The 19,432-nt window shown below is 40.7% G+C and overlaps 2 protein-coding genes across 12 annotated transcripts in view; one reads left to right on the forward strand and one right to left on the reverse strand.

Annotated features, from left to right (window-relative positions):
• The window catches only part of trak1a (trafficking protein, kinesin binding 1a), a 50,423-nt gene extending 48,440 nt beyond the window's left edge, over nucleotides 1-1,983 (reverse strand). Inside the window, exon 1 of one of the 2 annotated variants that reach the window (XM_029259925.1) lies at nucleotides 1,770-1,983. In XM_029259925.1, the coding sequence (XP_029115758.1) occupies nucleotides 1,770-1,869 (100 nt within the window). In that variant the 5' untranslated portion in view covers nucleotides 1,870-1,983. The remainder of the gene's footprint in view (nucleotides 1-1,769) is intronic. The other variant, XM_029259927.1, reaches the window with a different exon arrangement.
• Nucleotides 1,984-5,939: 3,956 nt separating this feature from the next.
• ulk4 (unc-51 like kinase 4) overlaps nucleotides 5,940-19,432 on the forward strand; it is a 73,780-nt gene continuing 60,287 nt past the window's right edge. For 7 of the 10 annotated variants that reach the window (XM_018763087.2, XM_018763081.2, XM_018763089.2 and 4 more), the window contains exons 1-17: nucleotides 7,552-7,696; nucleotides 8,489-8,694; nucleotides 8,850-8,949; nucleotides 9,523-9,662; nucleotides 9,992-10,151; nucleotides 10,324-10,425; nucleotides 10,702-10,785; nucleotides 11,020-11,095; nucleotides 11,197-11,292; nucleotides 12,652-12,797; nucleotides 13,147-13,216; nucleotides 13,740-13,806; nucleotides 14,097-14,201; nucleotides 14,620-14,680; nucleotides 15,060-15,244; nucleotides 15,748-15,794; nucleotides 16,650-16,728. In XM_018763087.2, coding sequence (XP_018618603.1) covers nucleotides 8,557-8,694; nucleotides 8,850-8,949; nucleotides 9,523-9,662; nucleotides 9,992-10,151; nucleotides 10,324-10,425; nucleotides 10,702-10,785; nucleotides 11,020-11,095; nucleotides 11,197-11,292; nucleotides 12,652-12,797; nucleotides 13,147-13,216; nucleotides 13,740-13,806; nucleotides 14,097-14,201; nucleotides 14,620-14,680; nucleotides 15,060-15,244; nucleotides 15,748-15,794; nucleotides 16,650-16,728 — 1,656 coding nt within the window. In that variant the 5' untranslated portion in view covers nucleotides 7,552-7,696; nucleotides 8,489-8,556. Of the gene's footprint in view, nucleotides 5,980-6,046; nucleotides 6,216-7,551; nucleotides 7,697-8,488; nucleotides 8,695-8,849; nucleotides 8,950-9,522; nucleotides 9,663-9,991; nucleotides 10,152-10,323; nucleotides 10,426-10,701; nucleotides 10,786-11,019; nucleotides 11,096-11,196; nucleotides 11,293-12,651; nucleotides 12,798-13,146; nucleotides 13,217-13,739; nucleotides 13,807-14,096; nucleotides 14,202-14,619; nucleotides 14,681-15,059; nucleotides 15,245-15,747; nucleotides 15,795-16,649; nucleotides 16,729-19,432 lie in introns of those variants that run through there. The other 3 variants (XM_018763083.2, XM_018763082.2, XM_018763086.2) reach the window with 3 other exon arrangements.

Below are 19,432 nucleotides of genomic sequence, written 5' to 3' on the forward strand. Positions count from 1 at the left end.
GCCCCAAACCGCTCAATCCCTGCTTTGTTTTTTCCGACATTCGCATCTTGGCTACGCTCAATTCGAAACAAGTCCAGCGGTCGTCCTTCCTCTTCGAGTGCGAGACACATCAGCTGGCAGTTACTTGCACCAATTTTTTTCTCTCCTCCCCCACTGAGATTCTGCCATGCCACCCAAGCTCTGCCGGGATATCGCTTTCTCGGCCCCTCGCGTCGACAGACGAAAGGGTTGGTCTCCTCGAAGTTACGAAATCGCAGATGAGGAACACGTGGGGGAAGCCTTTCAGCAAGCGACTGGGTAAAAAGGCAGGACGTGGGACGTCGACCAACGGACCAACGGCTGACAAAGGAAAAGGTCAGCGATAGGAGTTTGGGGTCCTGAATGGCTGGCGGAGGCTTTCATAATCTGCCTGGGGAAAAGTCTGCCAATTAATCTCGCTCTCGGTGCAGCAGCGGGGAGAGAAGCCGGATCGACAGCAGGACCTTTCCATTTCAAACCCTTGCAAAGCCGAGTCCACGAGGGCCAGATGCTGGCCATGTTCGAATGGCTTAATCGGATTTCGGAAGATAGAAAATGTAGCTGTAGCCCTTGCTCAACAGCAGCCTGAAAAAGTTATACGTTTGTTTTTTCTTTTTTTTTTTTCTCTCATCTGGCAATTCATTTAATGGAAAAAATGTACAATTTTTCACTGCCATATCAGGGAATCAATTACATGTTAACTGCTTTAACTTTAAACATCAGCTACTCCAAATCAGTCAATCGCACCTAACTACTGTCATGTATGAGGCTATCACTCAATCCATATAGAAACACCCAAAAAAAATGCTGTTAATAGTTAAACGGCACCTTTGTTCAACGTGACTTACAATACTGCGTTTGTATATTACGCCGCTTACGATGATTCACCCATTTAGACAGCAGGGTATTTTTATTGTATCCTTTTGGGATACATGCTGTACCTTAATCCAGGGTACTAAAGCAGGAAATTGACATTTACCCATTTATCTGAGGCTTTTCTCCAAAGCAACTTACGATGTTAATCTATTTACAATTATTTACCCATTTATACAGCTGGGCAGTTCTGCTGGAACAACTGAGGATAAGTACCTTGCTCAAGGGTACTACAGCAGGAAGTGAGAGTCGAACCTGCGACCTTTGGGGCAAAGGCAGCAACTCTAACCACTACGCTACTAACTGCCCCTCTGAAAATGAGATGCAAACCTGGGTCATTGTACTGACAAAGGGAGCACTTTAACCAATGCACTACATGATAAGAAATATGACATCACCTAGTCCAGGAAGATCCATTATACTAATCCCCATACACAAATGCATAATGAAAGAACAGATGATTCAAAGGAGGTATCTGAAAGTACAGCCGGGCTGGGATGCCACCTGGAAGCATAAGCGTTTGACAAGAGCTTTTCCTCCTGCAAGCCAGACCCCCAACCTGAGCACCACTGTTCAGCTCTGTGGGGTTTACCAGAGATTTCTGCAAAGATTAGCTGAGCCCGAAAAAATTGGATAGATGATCTCTGAGCCACATCCAAGCGTTGCGTACATAATGAGAGGAACCCAAGAAGGTCACACCCTTCCAAACATAAGAAATGGCTTCTATTTAAAACGAACAAAGAAACGCTTTGAAAAAGCTGACCAAGTCCCAGTATATCGAGGTAAACGCTGGAGAGGACATACGCAACTTCGCCAAAAATCAAACCTGAACCCAAGCATTTGGTCAGTGATGAAAATGTTCATTTTTCCCCACTTACTGAGTCGTCTTGATCTTTGCCTTGTGTACCTTGGCGTCACACTGAAATAAAACTTCGGAAGATCAACGCATTTTAAAAAAAAAAAGATATAATCCATCATAATAGAAGAGTATACATCATTTAATGTGAGAATTCTCTCTCTTTCCAGTATGCATTTTCTAACTGACTGAAAAGCTAGATAAGACCGTAAGTCATAAAAACGCACTAAAGTTGAGATCGAACCAACAAAACAAAACAGGAAATGGCTTCTATAACTTTATTTGCCAACACCAAATGTGACCGTTGAAGGATTTCCTCTTTTCACGCTGTCACCATCTTTCACTGAGAATATTTCCGACCATTTTTAAAGATATAGGCAAGCAGATGGGCTGTGACTTAGACTCTGTTACCTGACACCAGTGCAGTGTAAGCTATGTTGCACGACACTGTCCAAATCAGTTGCGGCTTAGAACCCAAGCCATGTACCCAATCAGTAGGATGTTCTGAAAGCCAAACCCTAGTCAAAACCAAAGCAGTTGACAAACGAGCAGAGAAATCCTGAACTATCATAATAAAAACCATGCTTGCATGCATCCGTTATCAATAACCTCTTGTTCAGTGCAGGGTTGTGGTGATCAAGAGCCTATCTAGCAAGCACAGAGTGTGAGGCAGAGTACACACTAGATAGGATACCAGTTTAAGGGACAATAGCACACACTTACTCACACATACAGACATACACACACTACACGCAATTTATAGTCACCACAGCACCCGAAACACACCTTTGGACTGTGGGAGGAAACAAGAGCACCTGGAGGAGACCCAGCGAAGCATGGGGAGACCATATGAGCAATGACCCGAACTTGAACCCACATCTGACCCCGTGGTCCAGGAGCTGTGAGGCATCAGTGCCACTAGCCGCCTGGCCACAGTAACACAAAGAGGGTATCTTCACATCTCCACTTGAACTCATGTGTGTCTTCAACAATCTGCGACGTACACAAAAGGACAGGATGTACTGTCTGCGGCCTGTACCACAAATCACGACTACAGTGGGGAGGCCTAGAGGGGATATTGCGAGTCCTCATGGAGACCAAACCATGAGGGGAAAGTAATAGCTGCATTAAACTGCCCCTCGCATCAACCCATTAATACCACTCTCTTCACATCGAACTGCATTGCACAGCAGAACATGGCAAACCAACATCCGCTCTAGGAAGGCAAGATCAGCAGTCTATATACACAGCGGGCAGAGTAGTGTTAGCCCTGTCAAATTTTCATCTGAGGATCCCTGGTTTGAATCTCTACCCCTGATATCAAGGTAGTCACCCAAAATTGACACACTAAGAAAACTTAGCTGTATAAATAGTTAAATCACTACAAAGTTCCTTATCTTACACTAAATGTTACCTTGGATAAAGGTGTCAGTTAAACAAAGTCAATGTTAATCATACGATAAGACATATGTACCTATAAACAGTATAATACTTAAAAATAAGGAAATTATGAAAAGCACACCAATAAGAGAGGGCTAGAGAAAAATCATGAGTGAAGGGGGGGGGGGGGGGGGGGGGGGTGAAGCGAGGTAGAGAGAGGCCCACAAGATAAGAGCCTAAAAACGCTGAGACTTGCACAAAATACACGTCTGAGAAAAAGATCCGCTGCTCTTTGCCGTAAAAAGAGGTGGGGGAATAAAAACGGAGGACAAGTTCCCACGTCCAGGAGAGGCAGCCTGGGTGACGCACAGTCACAATGCAGTGAAAAAGGGAGCTGGACTAAAACAACATTCCGGCTTCAACCTAATGCTATATAATGCAATGTCCACCAGCCTGGAACAAAAAAAAAAAAAACAAAAAAATCCACTGACCATAGAAAAACACAGGAATCCGAAATAAAACAGTCCCACCCCCAGCTCCTTGGTAGCTCCTCCTGAACTGTAACAGCAGAACAACTGTACGGTGAGTGACCTCAGCCAAAGTACACTTGTGATCACCAGTCACACAGAGGTCATCCTCAGGGGAACATCTGCACATTTATTCAAGTGTACATATTTGTTCTATTGAGTGGGACCCATCACAGAGACGCACGTACTATTATTTATTTATCTATCTGAGATTTTTTCCAAGGTGACCCACGATGTTACATAATCAAATTTACAACAGCTTACCCATTTATACAGCAGGATGATCTTACTGCATCAGTTCAGACTAAATAGCTTGCTCAAGGGTACTACAGCAGGAACCAGGATTTGAAGAGGGACCTCCAGATTATGAAATAACACCCCTAAACTGTATATAAATATGTGAGCGCAAAACAATAAATGACATTAGAATTAATCCAAAAAACTAGAACCATACAGCTTGTTTCAGAGGTGGTTGTGGAACAAACAAGAACCTTCCACAATCTCGATCAACCTCAGTCAGCCCACAGTCCTCATATCTGAAGAAGATTCCATAGAAATGAAATGAGAACTCGCAGTTTTCTAGGAAAAGATGAGTAATGGACACAAATGACTTCACTCATTGACGAAAAAAAAAAAAAAAAAAAAAGTTATTTTGGAGACGCAAACATGTGCTCATGTAAACAGCGGTTAAGGTACAGAGGGTGCATGGACAGCAGTGAAGTATGGACTTCAGGTCGTGAGCCCTGTGTTGAGGGGATACTAAACAGAGGTTCTTAACCTATTCTAGGCCACAGAGACATTCAAGAAGGTGGACGAAAGCTAAGGACTCCTCGTAGAAAAAAATTCCCATAAAAAAAGATTCAGAGTAAATATTTAGCCCAATTTCTGCATCTTCACATAGAATTATATCACAGATTAAACAGTTTTAGTTTTATTAATTGTAGTTAGTGCTACTTTTAAATGTAAGCCTGTGCTTCACAGACAACAGGAGCCTATTCCCCAACCCCAAGTTAAGAAGCCCTGACCTAAAGAAATTGCTTTTACTGGAAATAAAGTGAGAGGAGAAAAATCAGAGCCCTAAAGCCACACTTTCCAGGAGATGGTCTGCAACAGGGGTCCTCCAGTCAACACATCCACTGATACAGCCCATCAGTGACGGGCTTCCATCATAAAAACGTATCCATTAGTATTCTTAAAATTGACAGAACTGGACAGTCCACTGTAGGAAGCATTTGTCAAATGATTTACAAATGGAATGAATCCAGTTTAATCCGTTATATCCAGACCAAGTATATGGAGTTCCCATTTAGTCTTGGGGTTACGGTTATAAACTGCTTTTCTAACATTATACTGGCTTGTAATTAAACTTTCTAAATAATTTTAGGTGTGCAGAAATAAATACATACTGATAATACCTGTTGGACAGAATACAGTATTTTAAAATAGTGACTTTGCCAACCATCGGTTGATAAATATCTTGCAAAGATTACAAAGAATACCCATATGATAAAATAGAAAAGACAAATGTTTTTGACCCCAGGCCCTTAAACAGGACATACAGGTACACTGATACACACACTATCATCATCATCATCATCATCATCATCAGCTGCTGACTTACCGCAGGAACACTGATGGAAAACGTGGTGGGGGGGCAGGGGGGAGGTCCTTTAAACACAGACAGACATCCAGGTGGTGAAAACACACTCTTGGGTGCTGTACATAACCTGCTGGGTGTGTGTTGCTCCAAGTTGAGCTCTGTTGGTGTGTATTCCTGTGGGTGACCTTCCGTGGGCTCTGTGGACTCAGTGCGCGCGCTCGTTCTTTCCGCAAACTATGTGTTACATTACCGCGCGCGCCACCGCCGATCCGCTACATGTAACGAACGTGTTCGCCGTCTCCGATCACATCAGTCGTCAGTCCTCAGTCATCAACCAGAGCTCCACGGTCACCATCGGACAGTTCGAGTCCGGCATCGGAAGTCGTTCCAGCCCCCACAGCTCCACCAATCCTCCGCGATTTCTGGATGTTGTTGTTATTATTATTATTATTCTATTTCCCACCGATCGCCTTCTGAATCTGACAGTTCACGCACAGCGAACAGCGCCGCACACTCCCCCGAGCCCACATGCTCCCGTTTTTGGCCGTGGGTTTAAACTGGGTAGCTGGTCCCGTGCCCTGCCCCACGCTCTCTCGCTCTCTCTCTCCCTCTCCCTCTCTCTCTTTCGCCGGCTGCCGGCTTGCGCTGGCGGTGACGTCACCTCCCTCGTCCGCGGCCCCACGCTTCTCCCGCGGCGGCAAGTCACGCGTGCCTGGGCTGTCAAGGTGAAGGTCCTATAAAATGAGCCTAAAATCGACGTCCAGGTTTCTGTCGGATTGCTTTCTAACTTAAGATACCGTTTTTTGGCATCTAATGGTTTTAAAAGAGTCACCATACAGCATTTTTTTTCCGTTAACACACATATAATGATAATTTTGTCAGACAGCGATTTAATTTAACAAGTGTTCGGTTATCTACAATTATTTACGATTACACAGTACTGTTACTGTATCAGTTCCGGGTAAGTATTGTACCTTTGTCAAGGGTACTACTGTACTGTAAGAGCGGGATTCGAACCAGCAACCGTCATTACGCCAAATAAGAGGCCACGGTGCTACTCAAACTGCAGTACCATGTTTGCACATTGTAATGGTATCTCTCAACTGACAGATTTTAACCATGTAATCTGATCGTTTTGCAACTGTTTAATTTTATGATTTGCAAGGTACTTACAAGCCAGGCATTGCTGTTTTCCGTGACACTGTTTTATGCAATTACCCGTTCCAAAATGTATTATTTTGACACAATTTATAGAGCTGCGTATCGTTTCAAATAATGCACTTACGAACATTAATCCATATTATTATTGATCCAGCATGCAAACATGAACATCGATGTGTGGATGAATCATTCGAGTATCCTAGGGTAGGAAGCCTTTCAAAATCCATCCGCCTGGTTAATGGATCGTTAAGGTTACTCCAGTGGAAGTGCAAATGAGAGGTCAGACCGAAAAGTGCGCTCGATATATTGATTAAAGTTCGGTCCATCGTTTACCCGAGGATCTTTAGGGGAGTAGATTCATTAACCAACCAGCCATCCATCCATGACCGCAACTCACGTTTAACCCACCCCTCGCAACAGGTAGAGTGATCATAGAGTAGTAACCTGAACGTTGTGGGTTTATGTCTCAGGCTGTCCCCCCCCATCTGTAAATGGATAAGAAATGTACTCCAGTTTCCTAGTAAAATACATGTGTTTGCAGGCTGGTAAAGATTCAATTTTGAGTCCTAGGCTAAGGAAAAACATCAGGGGTGCATTTCCTGTCATTTCATCCATCATCCAAATTCAGCAGCCGCTTGTCCTCAGCAGGGTCGCGGTGAACCGAAGCCCATCCTAGAAGCCCTGGGCATAAAGCCGGGGGGGATCGTGGATGGGACGTGTCGTTTAATTTAAATTCAATGATTATTACTTTTAATCTTTAATTAAATTTTGATCATTACTAATAGGCTACGAGTTCAGCCTTAAAGAAAATAGTTTTCAACATCCCGGAACCGTAACCGAAATGCATAAACGCCTCTCCGCGTGCCCGGCGCGCGTCTCGTGCGGTATCCACGGAAACAAGGAAAAGTCCAATAAGGAAGGGCACTACAGCTAACACGTTAAAAAATATTTAGAAAATAAAATACTCATATCAAGTTTATAAATACTTGTAATAAGTATTTTCTTAATTATATTCTTTAAAAGTATATCTATGAATAAATTGATTATACTTACACATAAATGAAAGAAAAGAGTTTTTTCAGCCCCTGTCCAGCGGAATAGTGTCGTCCCAACCTACTTCCGGTACCTTACCGAAGCGCAGATCAGTTCGAAATGGAATTGTAACTCCCGATAGCTGACGTAAAGTTTGAAATTTATATCTTTTTTTTTGCACGGATTGTACTTAAAAATTAAAAGTATGTAGTATTTAAATTAATTTCAAAGCTTAATACCTCGTTGAAGGTACGTAGAATACGCTTTGTCGCCTGGATTTGTGCATATTTATCTTTATGGTGTCACCACCACGTCACGATATAAATAAAATAAATTCAAATTGTAAGAGTTTTAAATTAAAAGTACAGTCATGAATTTGGTACACAAACGTAAGGTTAGAAGTAGTTCGCAGTTTTACTGAAAGGTAAGGTATTTAGCCCCCTGGGAATTCTTATATTACGAAAATGCTGAACACAGCTGTTTTCAGTTCAGCAGTGTGAGAGAAGATGGGAAGCTGTAACTCGTATAACGGAATAACCTCCTTCCATCAGTAGTTGTGACTTGGTGACATTGATTGATTGACAACTGAGACTAGATTCGATTACACAGATATTTAAATCACTCGCTTTAATCGTTTCAATTTAGTAGAACCCCACTTTTAATAGTTTTAAGTGATGTGACACCTTGGCTAGTTTTCGCACAGTGAGTGTTGACTTTTAAATTTAAATTTATTTATTTAGCAGACGCTTTTCTCCAAGCGATGTGCATCTCATAGAAAATACAGTGTGAAATTATGTTTAGACACACTTAAATTATGATGGTGACATAAAATGTTATGATATCTGGTGAAGACTACCATCTTTGGCTTTGGATATGGTTCATCTGTTAATGTCATAATATACATCATAACATATATATAATAATGTTGTATATACATATATGTGTATCTATACATACACACGTATATATGTGTACATATATATATATAAAGCGTTTCATATTTTTGGCCAGTATTGACATTTTCCACTTCTTCCATTCCAGTCTTTCCTGCCAGGTTTGGACTGTCAGATTTACTGATAGTGGTCTTCCTCCCTGAACACTGCGCCAAGATGGAGAACTTTATCCTCTATGAAGAAATTGGACGAGGGAACCAGTCAGTTGTGTACAAAGGGAGAAGGAAAGGCAGCATCAGTTTTGTTGCTATCATTTGCAGTGACAAGTCAAAAAGGGCTAAAATCACAAACCATGTGAGTGTTCTTCCTTGTTGAATCTCCTCCTCTGTTGTTACTTGGATGTAGCAGTAAATAAAGTTGAGCTAGCTATAGATGGTCCTCTTCTTTCCAGCTTCTGATTTTCTGACTTTGTATGTATAATTTTCCTTCTTTCTTTGTGGTTTGGACAGGTGCGGCTGATTCGCAACATCAAGCATGAAAATGTGGTGTCCTTCCATGAGTGGTACGAGACCAGCAACCATCTCTGGTTGGTGGTAGAGCTATGCACAGGTGAAATATTTAGGTTGTTTTTTGTGAAACAGTTGTACAAAAAGGAAGTGGCAGTGTGATGCACTGTACGATAGACAGAATAAGTTCAAATTAGTTTCACAATCCTAAAGTTTATAGCATTTTCTTTGAAACATCCAAAAACTATCCATTCCATTTCTTTGCTTTATCCATATGCCTATAGGTAGTTCTCCTAAGCAAGTTCTGTACAAATGCTGGTTTCCTTTAATATTCTTTATTTGTACTGAAATATTTAGTATTTTTCCATGCCAAGTCTCTTTTTATAGATACAGTGTGATTGATTCTTCTTATTGCCTATAGTCAGATAGAAGGTAAAATTAATGTATTATGGAGGCTTGTGTGCTTTTCTTTCTTATTATTTTTTTAAACATTATTTTTTTATTTCTACTGTGAGTATAGTTATAATATTGAATGTTTGATACTGCCTATGAGTAAAACTGTTTTGTTGAAGCTGACTAAAAAATGGATGACTAAATATATATTGCAACACTTATAACTGTATGCGGTTTGAAGTTAACTGATTTAGTGTGGTTGAAGACCTTTTGTTCATTTCAGGAGGCTCCCTAGAAACAGTCATCGGTCAGGATCAATGCCTGTCTGAGGATGTTGTGAGAGGGTTTGCAATTGATTTGGCCAAAGGCCTGAAATACATACATGATTCAGGAATTGTCTTTTGTGACCTTACCCCAGCCAAGGTATTATACAAAATAATGTATACATTCAGTGCACACATGTGGCAAATTCAGTCCAATGAATTAATTTATTTTATTTTTGATTAGGAAATTGAGGAGTTGCTTGAAAAGTCAGTGTGTATGTATTTAAACAAGGCTGCAACACATATAATGGCTTGTGTCTGCTGCTCACTGGATGTATATTTAAACATGGCACTTTTACTGCTGAGTTTGGAGAGTGGCTTTTAAGGCTTTTAATGATACATATTCACTGTCTGTGACTATTTGAAATGACAGCAAAACTATTTAGAAACAAGTGGACCATGTTGTGATTTCGTTTACATTTTCTTTAGATCTTACTGGATGGTCCGGGGACTCTGAAATACTCAAATTTCTGCATTTCCAAAGCAGAAGGAGAGAATCTGGAAGAGTTCTTTCTTATGTCTATATCACAGGAAGCAGGACTGGAAGATGACAACACACTTCAGATAAATATTAAAAGTCTCGTTCAAGGTGTAGTAGATTATTTTGGCTTTTACTTCAACCTTGTTTCGTTTATGATGAAATTTACACTTTCCTTTACAAATAAAATTTAAGGGTCAAAGATACAAATCCATTGAGAGGTTCATATCTTTTGTGTGCCCCCCCAGTTTATTTATATTTATATTGATCTGATTTCATGTAGGATCTCCCACGTACTCAGCTCCTGAGGTGTTGAAGGGAGAAGATACTAGCATCGAAAGTGATTTGTGGGCTCTGGGCTGTGTATTATATGAGATGTTTTCAGGTTTGAGTTTTTTTGTCCTTTGGTTTATACATATACATATTATGTATTTTGCAGTTTCTTAATTGCCTTTTATGTAAAAATTCCAGACATTTACATATATTTATTTAGCAGACAATTTTCTCCAAAGCGACTTCCAGTGAACTCTATGTAGTGTTATCAGCCCACACACCTTATTCACCAAGGTGACTTACACTGCTAGATACACTACTTAAACTGGGTCACTCATCCCTACATCAGTGGAAACAAAACCGTAATGTGTATAACTTTTTTCCCCAGGAAAGCCCCCATTTTTTTCTCAGAACGCCTCTGAATTGTTGCAGCTCATTCTTAATGAAGATCCACCACCTTTAAGGCAAAAGGGTATTTAATTAATTACAGAGAAACCTGAAGATGACTTTAGCCTCTGTATACCAAAAAATGTTACACTTGTATAAAAACATCTTGTTTTTCTATAATTCTTGATTTGTTTTTTGCAAAAAGCAAGTAGAAGTTAAATAATTAGCTTTATTCTTTAATTCCATGTTAAAATCAGCTTAGTTTGGCTTTTAATTAACCTGATCTTATTGAGTTAATTTTAATTATTTGTTTATGCAGTAGCCCCCTTCTCTGAACCAAGTCCAGAATTTCAAAGCCTCCTAAGAGGCTTGCTTCGGAAAGACCCTCATGAAAGGTAAGCAGGGTTTGCTTGGGGCTCAGCCAAACGTCTGTTAGGCGGCACTGTTCCGAGTCGATTACGGATAACGTTTCTTCTGTTTGAACTGCGTTGGACAGGCCGAGCTGGGACCAGTTGTTGTCACACCCATTCTGGAGGGGTGCCTTTTCTGAGGAGGAAAAACTCAAAGAGGAAGATACCTTTGTGAGCTCCAGGTGATATATCAGCCGAATCACATGTACTGGAGAGAAGTGTATAGGAAACATGTGCCACGGGCCATGCAATAATATGTAAAGGATTTGGTCAACACAGATGTCGGAGCAGTTGGTGAATATGAAAATTTGATCCCAGCTGTTCTCCTTTTTAGTATATACAAGGTGCAGCCTACCCAGAGTCCAAGTGTAGCATGTCCATAGCTTTGAAGAGGTTGTGACCTATTCCTCATGCACTTAAGTAATTATGTCTAGAGTTATTGTTTTCAACTTAGCTTTCCTTCTTCCCCAGGATGAAATTATCTTTCACTCACACATCTTCATAAGCATGTACTCCAGAAGTGAAATGTTTCGCAACCATTTTGAAGGCTGAAAAATGGCAGGCAGTGGTCCCACACTGCTGTTATGTTTGGGTGAATTTTACTGCCAGTTGTCAGCTGGGTGCATAAACACAGGTCACTTAAGTTCTACAACATGCAGTCATTATAGAAAATAGATGTGAAGGAAATGTGATTTAAAAATAAGTAAATTGGAAAATTTATCTTCGCATATGTGACCACGAGAAGCAAGTGTTTTGTTTTTCTTTTTTTTTCCTTTTGTCTCTTCTCAGTGTCTCACGGTATTCAGCTCCTAACATGTTCCTTTGAGGCTTTTTTGTTGTATTTAAAGGAAAATAGTTTTGCTGTAGACTCTGTCCTAACTTGTTCTACATACTTCTTTGATTACAATCCAAAGCAGAGAAAGCAAGTGGACTATGTTTGTGTACATTTCTCCTCATGAATGGACAAGTAGCGTATTGTATAGGAGCTTGAGGTATTGCTGCTGTTACTGGCTATAGGTATAGAGAAGCCACTCCACCTTCATGAGAGCCGAACTTCCTTTTCTGCTTCCACTTTGTCTGTGCTGGAGACCGTCTGCTGACGCGATGGTGTCATAAGGGCTGGCCTTGTTTGCTGGGCGAGACGGGAGCCTGAACAGTCAGACTTGTTGCCTGGGCTACGACTGGGGAAGACAAAGGCCTTTGTAATATCCTGGTGGTGGTTTGGGAGTGGTGGGGAGGCGGGGGGGGATACAGGCGCCATCTGGACTGGAAGTTTCCATGTGGGAGTTGCTTTGCCAGCACCTCTAGATAATTGATTAATACAGCTGCTGCTTATTGAGTGATTGCATTTATCTTGTTTGTATAACATTTATTTCATTACTAGGCATAGTGTTTTTGATGCCTGTTTGTCTGTAATCTTAAGGCTTTGGTTAATAACAGCTAGTTTAGTGATTTAATGATAGTATCCCTGCTAAAATCATGATAAAGAATGGTATGAAGTTGTAGGTATTCACAGAAGAGGTGTGTATGTGTTCTGCCAGCAGCGTCGAGACAGCTTACAGTAACGTAACAGGCCAGATGTTACACTCGTGCTCTGCCCCAGAGACCTTAGAAGAGACGCGTACCCTGGAAGGAGTTGAAGCAGCTGGGAACAAAGGCCAGCCCCTCCGAAATTCTTTGCAATTGAGTAAGGAGTGTTGTACGCATCTGTCTCTGTATGTGTTTTATTCAACACTGAAAGCACAGCTGATAGTCAAAGCTTATCCACCTATTAGTGAATGCACTTCAATTACAGTGTAGTTCTGAAGCTGTTCAACAGAGAAACACTCCATTCAAGTTTCAAGCACATCAGCTTTCTAAATATAGTAGCTGAAATGTGCCATCATTTCAATGTCTGTTTTTTTTTCTCTCTTTTATGGTGTTTTATGTAAGATGCTGTGCAGTGTGGCTAAGGAATTGGAACTGTTAGAGACACTTGTTTGTGCTAATGTTCGTTTTGGTATAGTTTGTTTTTTATATTTATTTTTTCTTTCCAGACAGTGTGGCTGAGTTCAGACCAAAGAGTGCATTGGACAATGATGCCAGAGAGCCTGTTTTTCTTCTCAGGTTAAATAGCTTTTCTCATTCCTTTATCACACTTTCCTTTCTGTTTAGTACATAATTTGTTTTAAATGATAAGATAATATTGTTTTAATAGTTTTTTTACAACTTGGTAATATTTTCTCAAACGCAGCTAGCAGTTTTTTTAATCCTTTACTGAAGCTTACTACAGCAAAGCCCTTCCTCAGTCTTCATCCAGTTACATTCATTTTACAAATTTGAATTTTTACACCCTATACTGCTCTTAGTCCTGCTCAGCTGGGCTGTCTGTGTAGTTTAAACATAATTTTGCTGTGATGGACTGGCACCCTGTGCAAGGTGTGTCCTGCATAAAGACCTGTGCTTCTAGGATAGGCTCTGGACTGCTGTAGCCCTGCATTGGACAAGTGGTTATCAGTAATTAATGAATAAATCTAATTGTTTCTGCTTTATTTGGACATGCAGTTAATGAAAATGAGTGAGTCAGTCTTTCTTTGGTCTATTTTATGTAATATTGTTATGTATGTGTTGTGTTGCTTTCACAAAGCAGCTCCTGCCCAGCACCTGGAAGGAGCACCATGGCCAACCATGCAGTAGACAGAACATCTCAGTCACATGTGAGTACCGTTGGATGCTGGTGAACAGACAGTCTGGCTGCTGTATTCGTCACTGTCATATGTAGGAATATACATAGAAGAAAGGGAAGAGGAATGCATTTCAGTAAAGTGATGCCCACCTTTGTTTTGCCTTAAGGCACAATATCTCCATAAGACTTGTTTTGAAGTTTACACAGGGAAAAGTGTGAGCAGTTTGTGGTCTTGTGAGGGAATGTGTTCCATCATATTCATAGACAAGTGTTCCACCACGTTCACCTAGTAAGAAGACCGTCACTTTGTCTCCATTTCAGGAGGAGTTGTTAGCCAGTCAGGTGAATGATCTGGGCTCCTCCATCAGGGAGCTAGTCTTCACAGACTCTGACCTAACAGTGACACCAATCATTGACAACTCTAAGGTAACACACTGCCTTGTTGTGTGGAACAAAGCACTCTAGTAGTAGTCCTGCAGCTTACTTGTAGGTAACAATACAGACACTGTATTGATTGTTTCATAAATGTGTTTTGATATATAGTAAGAGAGCTAGCTAATTTAAGTGCTTTGTAACCATGTCCGTGTAAGCCTGTTTTGCATCTTTGTCTGTCCTTGGTCATGGAAATCTGAGCTGATTCTGAAGGAGGTGATGTTTCTTATTGAGGGAAAACAGGAGAATTGTGGCCCATAAGATAAATTTCTGATTAAAAATGTGTCACCTGAGCACGACTGTACTCTGTCAAAGTTCTTCAGTCTGATTCTGTTTCTCTAGTTCTTTTTAACAGTAAAAACAATAATAACAGCGACCATAAAATGTAAGTACAGGTACCACATTTTTTCAGGTCATGAAGCCGGCTCCAGTGAAATTTGACTCAAAAACCTTGAGTGTCCCTGCGTACTCAGGTAATATGCACATAAAGAAACTTTTGTGTACTGAGTTAATACCATTAAATTGCCTATTAATTTGGCTATTCTGAAAGGATTTTTGTCCAGCAACATGTTATTGCTGCTCGGTAGAATTAAATAATGTGTTTAATGGATTTCTTTTGACCAAATTCTGGGAAATCTGGATTGAATTGTCAGACTTTTTTTTTGTTTTCGTGCTAGAGGTCTGCACGTCATACTGAATGTAGAGCATTTAGAGTGGGTTTAGTCCTTCTAAACTCTTATCACAGTGATACCTGCAATGAGCATGCATTTATTCTTAAAGTCCTTATTGGTTGTGATTTAGTTTTTTATTTTAAATTTGTGTAGTGATTTCTGAATTTCACTGTACTTCCAGGTGAAAAGCTGTCATCCCTGAGCCCTGCGGACTGGGAGGCCTTTGTGCAGCAGGTGTGCTGTTTGCTACATGCAGCCGAGACATCCGACAGTGGGCCACCGCGCTCAAAACTCAACTTGCTCAGTTACTTGTGTGCTGTGGCAAGCCACAGAGAGGCAGCCACCCGGCTGGCCCATTCTCAGCTGGTAAGGGTAGCCGCCCCACCGTCTGCACCAGTCACCTGCCTCATTACTCTTCTGGAGGACTATTCATAAACTTGTCATGTGATGTATGGCCACATACGAGCTTGTCTTCAGTATCAAGTGTCCACCGTGTAATGGGATTTAGCTTAGTATGTGTTCTGAGCTGGAAAGGACAGGCTTTAAAAACAAGCAAAGATGGTCTTTATTCTTGAGGAAGTTAAACAATGGGCAGCTAGGTGGGCTCAGGAAAGCTTTGGTTACAGTTTCCTTTTTGAACTTTCAAGCTTCTTTAGAGTGTCGCTTTTCCTACATTTTGTGAATCATCAGTTGAGAAGGGTATGGAGTCTTCATAAAAAATACGTTAATTTTAAAGTAGTATTCAGATTGAGTAGAACTAATATTTAAAGTGTGGTGAATGCTCAGTTACACTTGTGTTTGATTGTGGGCTGTCAGTGTCTAAATCTTCTCATTGTTGCTTGACCAATTCACTCCTTCTTCATGGACAGTTCCCACTGTTGACCCCACAGCTGCGTGCCGCTCCTAATTGGGATGTGTGAGTATGACCAGATGCCACGTTTGTGTGCAATCTCTGTGGCTGACTATGGGAGGAATGCTTGGTATGCTTGCGCTCATGTTCAGCTAGCCTGTGTAGCCTCTCTACTGCCATCTGGTGTCTGTTTCTGTAACAGGCTGGGTCTGTTTGCCAAAGTACATCTGCTATGTCCATCTTTCATTAGCAGTAACTCCTTGTGCAATTCAAGGTCCCAGTGGTCTGGAACCTATTTCAGAAGCATATTGTCTGCGTCAGAGCACACCCTGAACGGGATGGGACAATCACACATGCCCCTTTGTCGAGACAGACTTTTCATTGTTTTGAATTTTTTAATCTTAATGTAGTTTGAAGTTAAGAAAAGTAATGAATCAAAGGATATCTGTGTTATAAACCGTTTTATTGTTTGGATAACAAATAAAACTGAAAGTGGCTCAAAGCTGATGAGCATTTAAGATGCTTATGGGATGCATTGGTTCACTCAGGATGATGTGAAAATGACATTTTTTTTCACTAATTTTAAATAACAAAGTTGTCTGCAGTTAAATGAAAAATTCAGTAAGACTTATATCTGAGGTTTTTACAAAACCTGACAAATCAGGACTGAGCAGTATTACTAAGCTTTTATTGATTATGAATTAGTGGTGACTTTTGGATTTCCAAACAAATAATTGTGAATGAACTTCTGGTCCCAGCTGTGATTTTAAGTTGATGAGCTAGTGTATTTTTATTTTAATGTGGACTTCAATATGAATGCTTGTAAAAGAATGTATAAGAAATGCTTTGCACAGTATCGTATCTCCATATTATTAATTAAAAATGAATTTGGTGACGGTGTTTCCCTGACGTCTCTTGTAGCAGGACCAAGGTAACGCGGCTGCTGGGTCTTCTGTCCTCTCACTGTGTGGAGCTGAAGGATGTCACACCGATTTCTGAGGTCAGTCTGGCTCACCTTGGGCCTCTGATGACAGTGTGTCTCTTAGTGGGTAAAGCATATTTAGTAAATCCTCACTAGTGATGTTTGTAGGCGATATCCCTTCATATAGGAGCAAACAAACAGGTTTGTAACAGGTTTGTGATGGTGTGAGGGATCTTGAAATGTGATCCAGAGATTTTGTCATTAAGTTCAAGGAGCATTGCTATTGCTGATGTCCTGAACATGGTATTATACACGTGTGTATGTGTGAGATATATATATATATATATATATATATATATATATATATATATATATGTGGTATTAAACACATTTCCTTTGGTCAAATATCTGCCTCTATAAATAGTTCTATGGTTTTTGATCTATCAGCAGTGCTGGGAATTCCTTCTTGGAATTAAATGTTGCTTTTTGCAGCAAAGGTTTGCGTCTTGTTAGTATTTGACCCTAAATGTTGTCAGATCTTGTTCACTTTCTTTATGTGAGTACCACTACTTCCATGCTGAACATGGGTAGGGATCCAGCTGCTTCTCAGTTGTAGGCATAGCAGCATGCAGTGCCTCGCATAATGACAGCAGATGGCACTGTAGTACAGCCACTGTGCTGCTTTTATGTAATTTGTTGTAGATATCTCCGAAAGGCTGTTGTTTTCGGGCTGTGCTTAAAAAGCGAGTTCTGTGCAATAGAAGTAAGACCTTGGCTGACAGGGGAATTCGGGCAGTGTTTTACAGGCAGTCGGGGGGGGTTGTGCGCCGCCGTGCTTGGACACACCATCACGTTGAAACACGCCAGAGGAAAGGTGTTGACATCATCAAAGCATTTCAAAAAAAAGATCTGTGTGTTTGATGCAAAGTCCAGCACTTCAGCTCTTTATCCACGAGTTCGCCAGGGCCTGCTCTTCTAAGCGGCGCTCATGGCTCCTGTAATGACAGCGAACACACCTACGAGCGGACAAAGCAAAATGGCTGACTGCTGTGTGCTTCTAGAATGCCGTGAAGACGCATGGGTTTCCCACATGTTTCTCTCTGTTGCATCTTGTTTGTATTCTTGTGAGGATCTCTTTGAGGAGTTTGCTGTGCTTTGTACCATATTCTTTGCATACTCAATTTCCTCATTTTTCCTTTTTGAAGTTCATCAGCCGCTTGTCCGGAGCCAGGTTATAATCATTTGGGGTCAAGCCCAGAATCATCTAACACAAGGCAGGGTCCACCACAGACAGGACTCCAGTCTTATCACAGGACAATCACAAACACACTGGTCAGTTTTGTCACGAATTCATCTGAAGCATAAGTCTTTGGACTGCGGAGGGGAACCCATGTGAACAATGGGAGGACATGCAGATGGTTCTGTATAAATTGAGTTTGATTCGAACCCATGCCTGTACCAACACCCTAGCCCACACACAGCTGTGCAACACCAATGCCACCCACTGAAATACTGGAGAAATGGAGAGGGAGAAATACTGTTAAATTGTGATAGTTTGAAAGCGGTGAAATCTGGTTGTTTGTATATTGCATGTTTTTTTTGTTTGTGTGTGCCAAGTATTAATTTTCAAAGCAAAGTAGTTTTGCTCATATGAATGCTCCAGATTATGCATTTAAGATTAGGCTCTCATTTGGTTATGTAGCATATCATGGACAATTTAAAATACTGGTTAACAGTTTTCCTTCCTTTTTTGAACATGTTGGCGTTCCTCTTCATAAATGCTGGAGGTATAATAGGAAAAGCTGTTTTTTGCAGTGCCAAATCTTTATTCATTACAGCTCTTATTTGGCAAGAAAATCAGGCAAGGAGTTTATCAGCGTAACTGCAAGCTGATTAAAACTGGGGTGTTTACACAAGTAATTAAGGAACAATAAGCATTTATATTAGTAGTTGAAAGGTTTTTTATTCATTATCTTTTTTTCAATTAATTTTGTGTGAAAGAGGTTATTTGTTACACTTTGTTAAACTACAAAATGAAAAAAAAATTACTCTACCAGCAATGTGAGGTTCAGGTGGAAGTAGCTGTCCTAAGGAATCCTACTTGCAAGAAATGATAAATCAAAATTCTTAGTTCTCTTAGTCGTGGAAGAAATTCTTTTTGTTCCTCAGAGCTGCTGAATCCCCCCAGCATTCAAGAAAGGTCTCAGCTCATCTTTTTTTTAACCTTTTTCTTGAGCACCTGACACTTGCAAATTAGTCTTTTACGTTTATTTACTTATTTTAGTATTTGTGTATTACTTCTCTCTGAAGTACTGCAATAAGTGTGCTAGGAAAATGGAGATATCAGTCAAATGAGCTGTTTTAATAATTGTGTCGCATCACTTTCTGGCAAATGCACAGATGTGAATATAAGGAGGCGCTGAGCCCACAAATGCTGTTCAGGGTTTCTCCACGGTTTTGTTAATAGTGTTCCCAGTGCTGCCAGGAGGACCTCATGGGGTTTTAGACCTGACTTTGTCTACTCCATTCCACTCTACTGCTCTTGATGGAAACAGGGTTTCTGAAGCTACCCCAGTGCCTGTTAGGAATCTGATATATTTTCCTTCTTAAATAGTACCTTGACTGTTATATGTCTTGTCTGTTTTCCTCACTTGACAAAAGTCATTGTCAGGTTGGCCTTGTACTTGACTCTGTGAAAGAGATTTCAGATTTTGTCATTTGACATTGACGATGACTGTAACTATCAAATTAAAATCTGGGACCTACTGTGTCTCTGTGCTCT

The sequence above is a fragment of the Scleropages formosus genome, chromosome 18 (assembly GCF_900964775.1).
Source record: "Scleropages formosus chromosome 18, fSclFor1.1, whole genome shotgun sequence".
In the NCBI taxonomy this organism is placed as follows: domain Eukaryota; kingdom Metazoa; phylum Chordata; class Actinopteri; order Osteoglossiformes; family Osteoglossidae; genus Scleropages; species Scleropages formosus.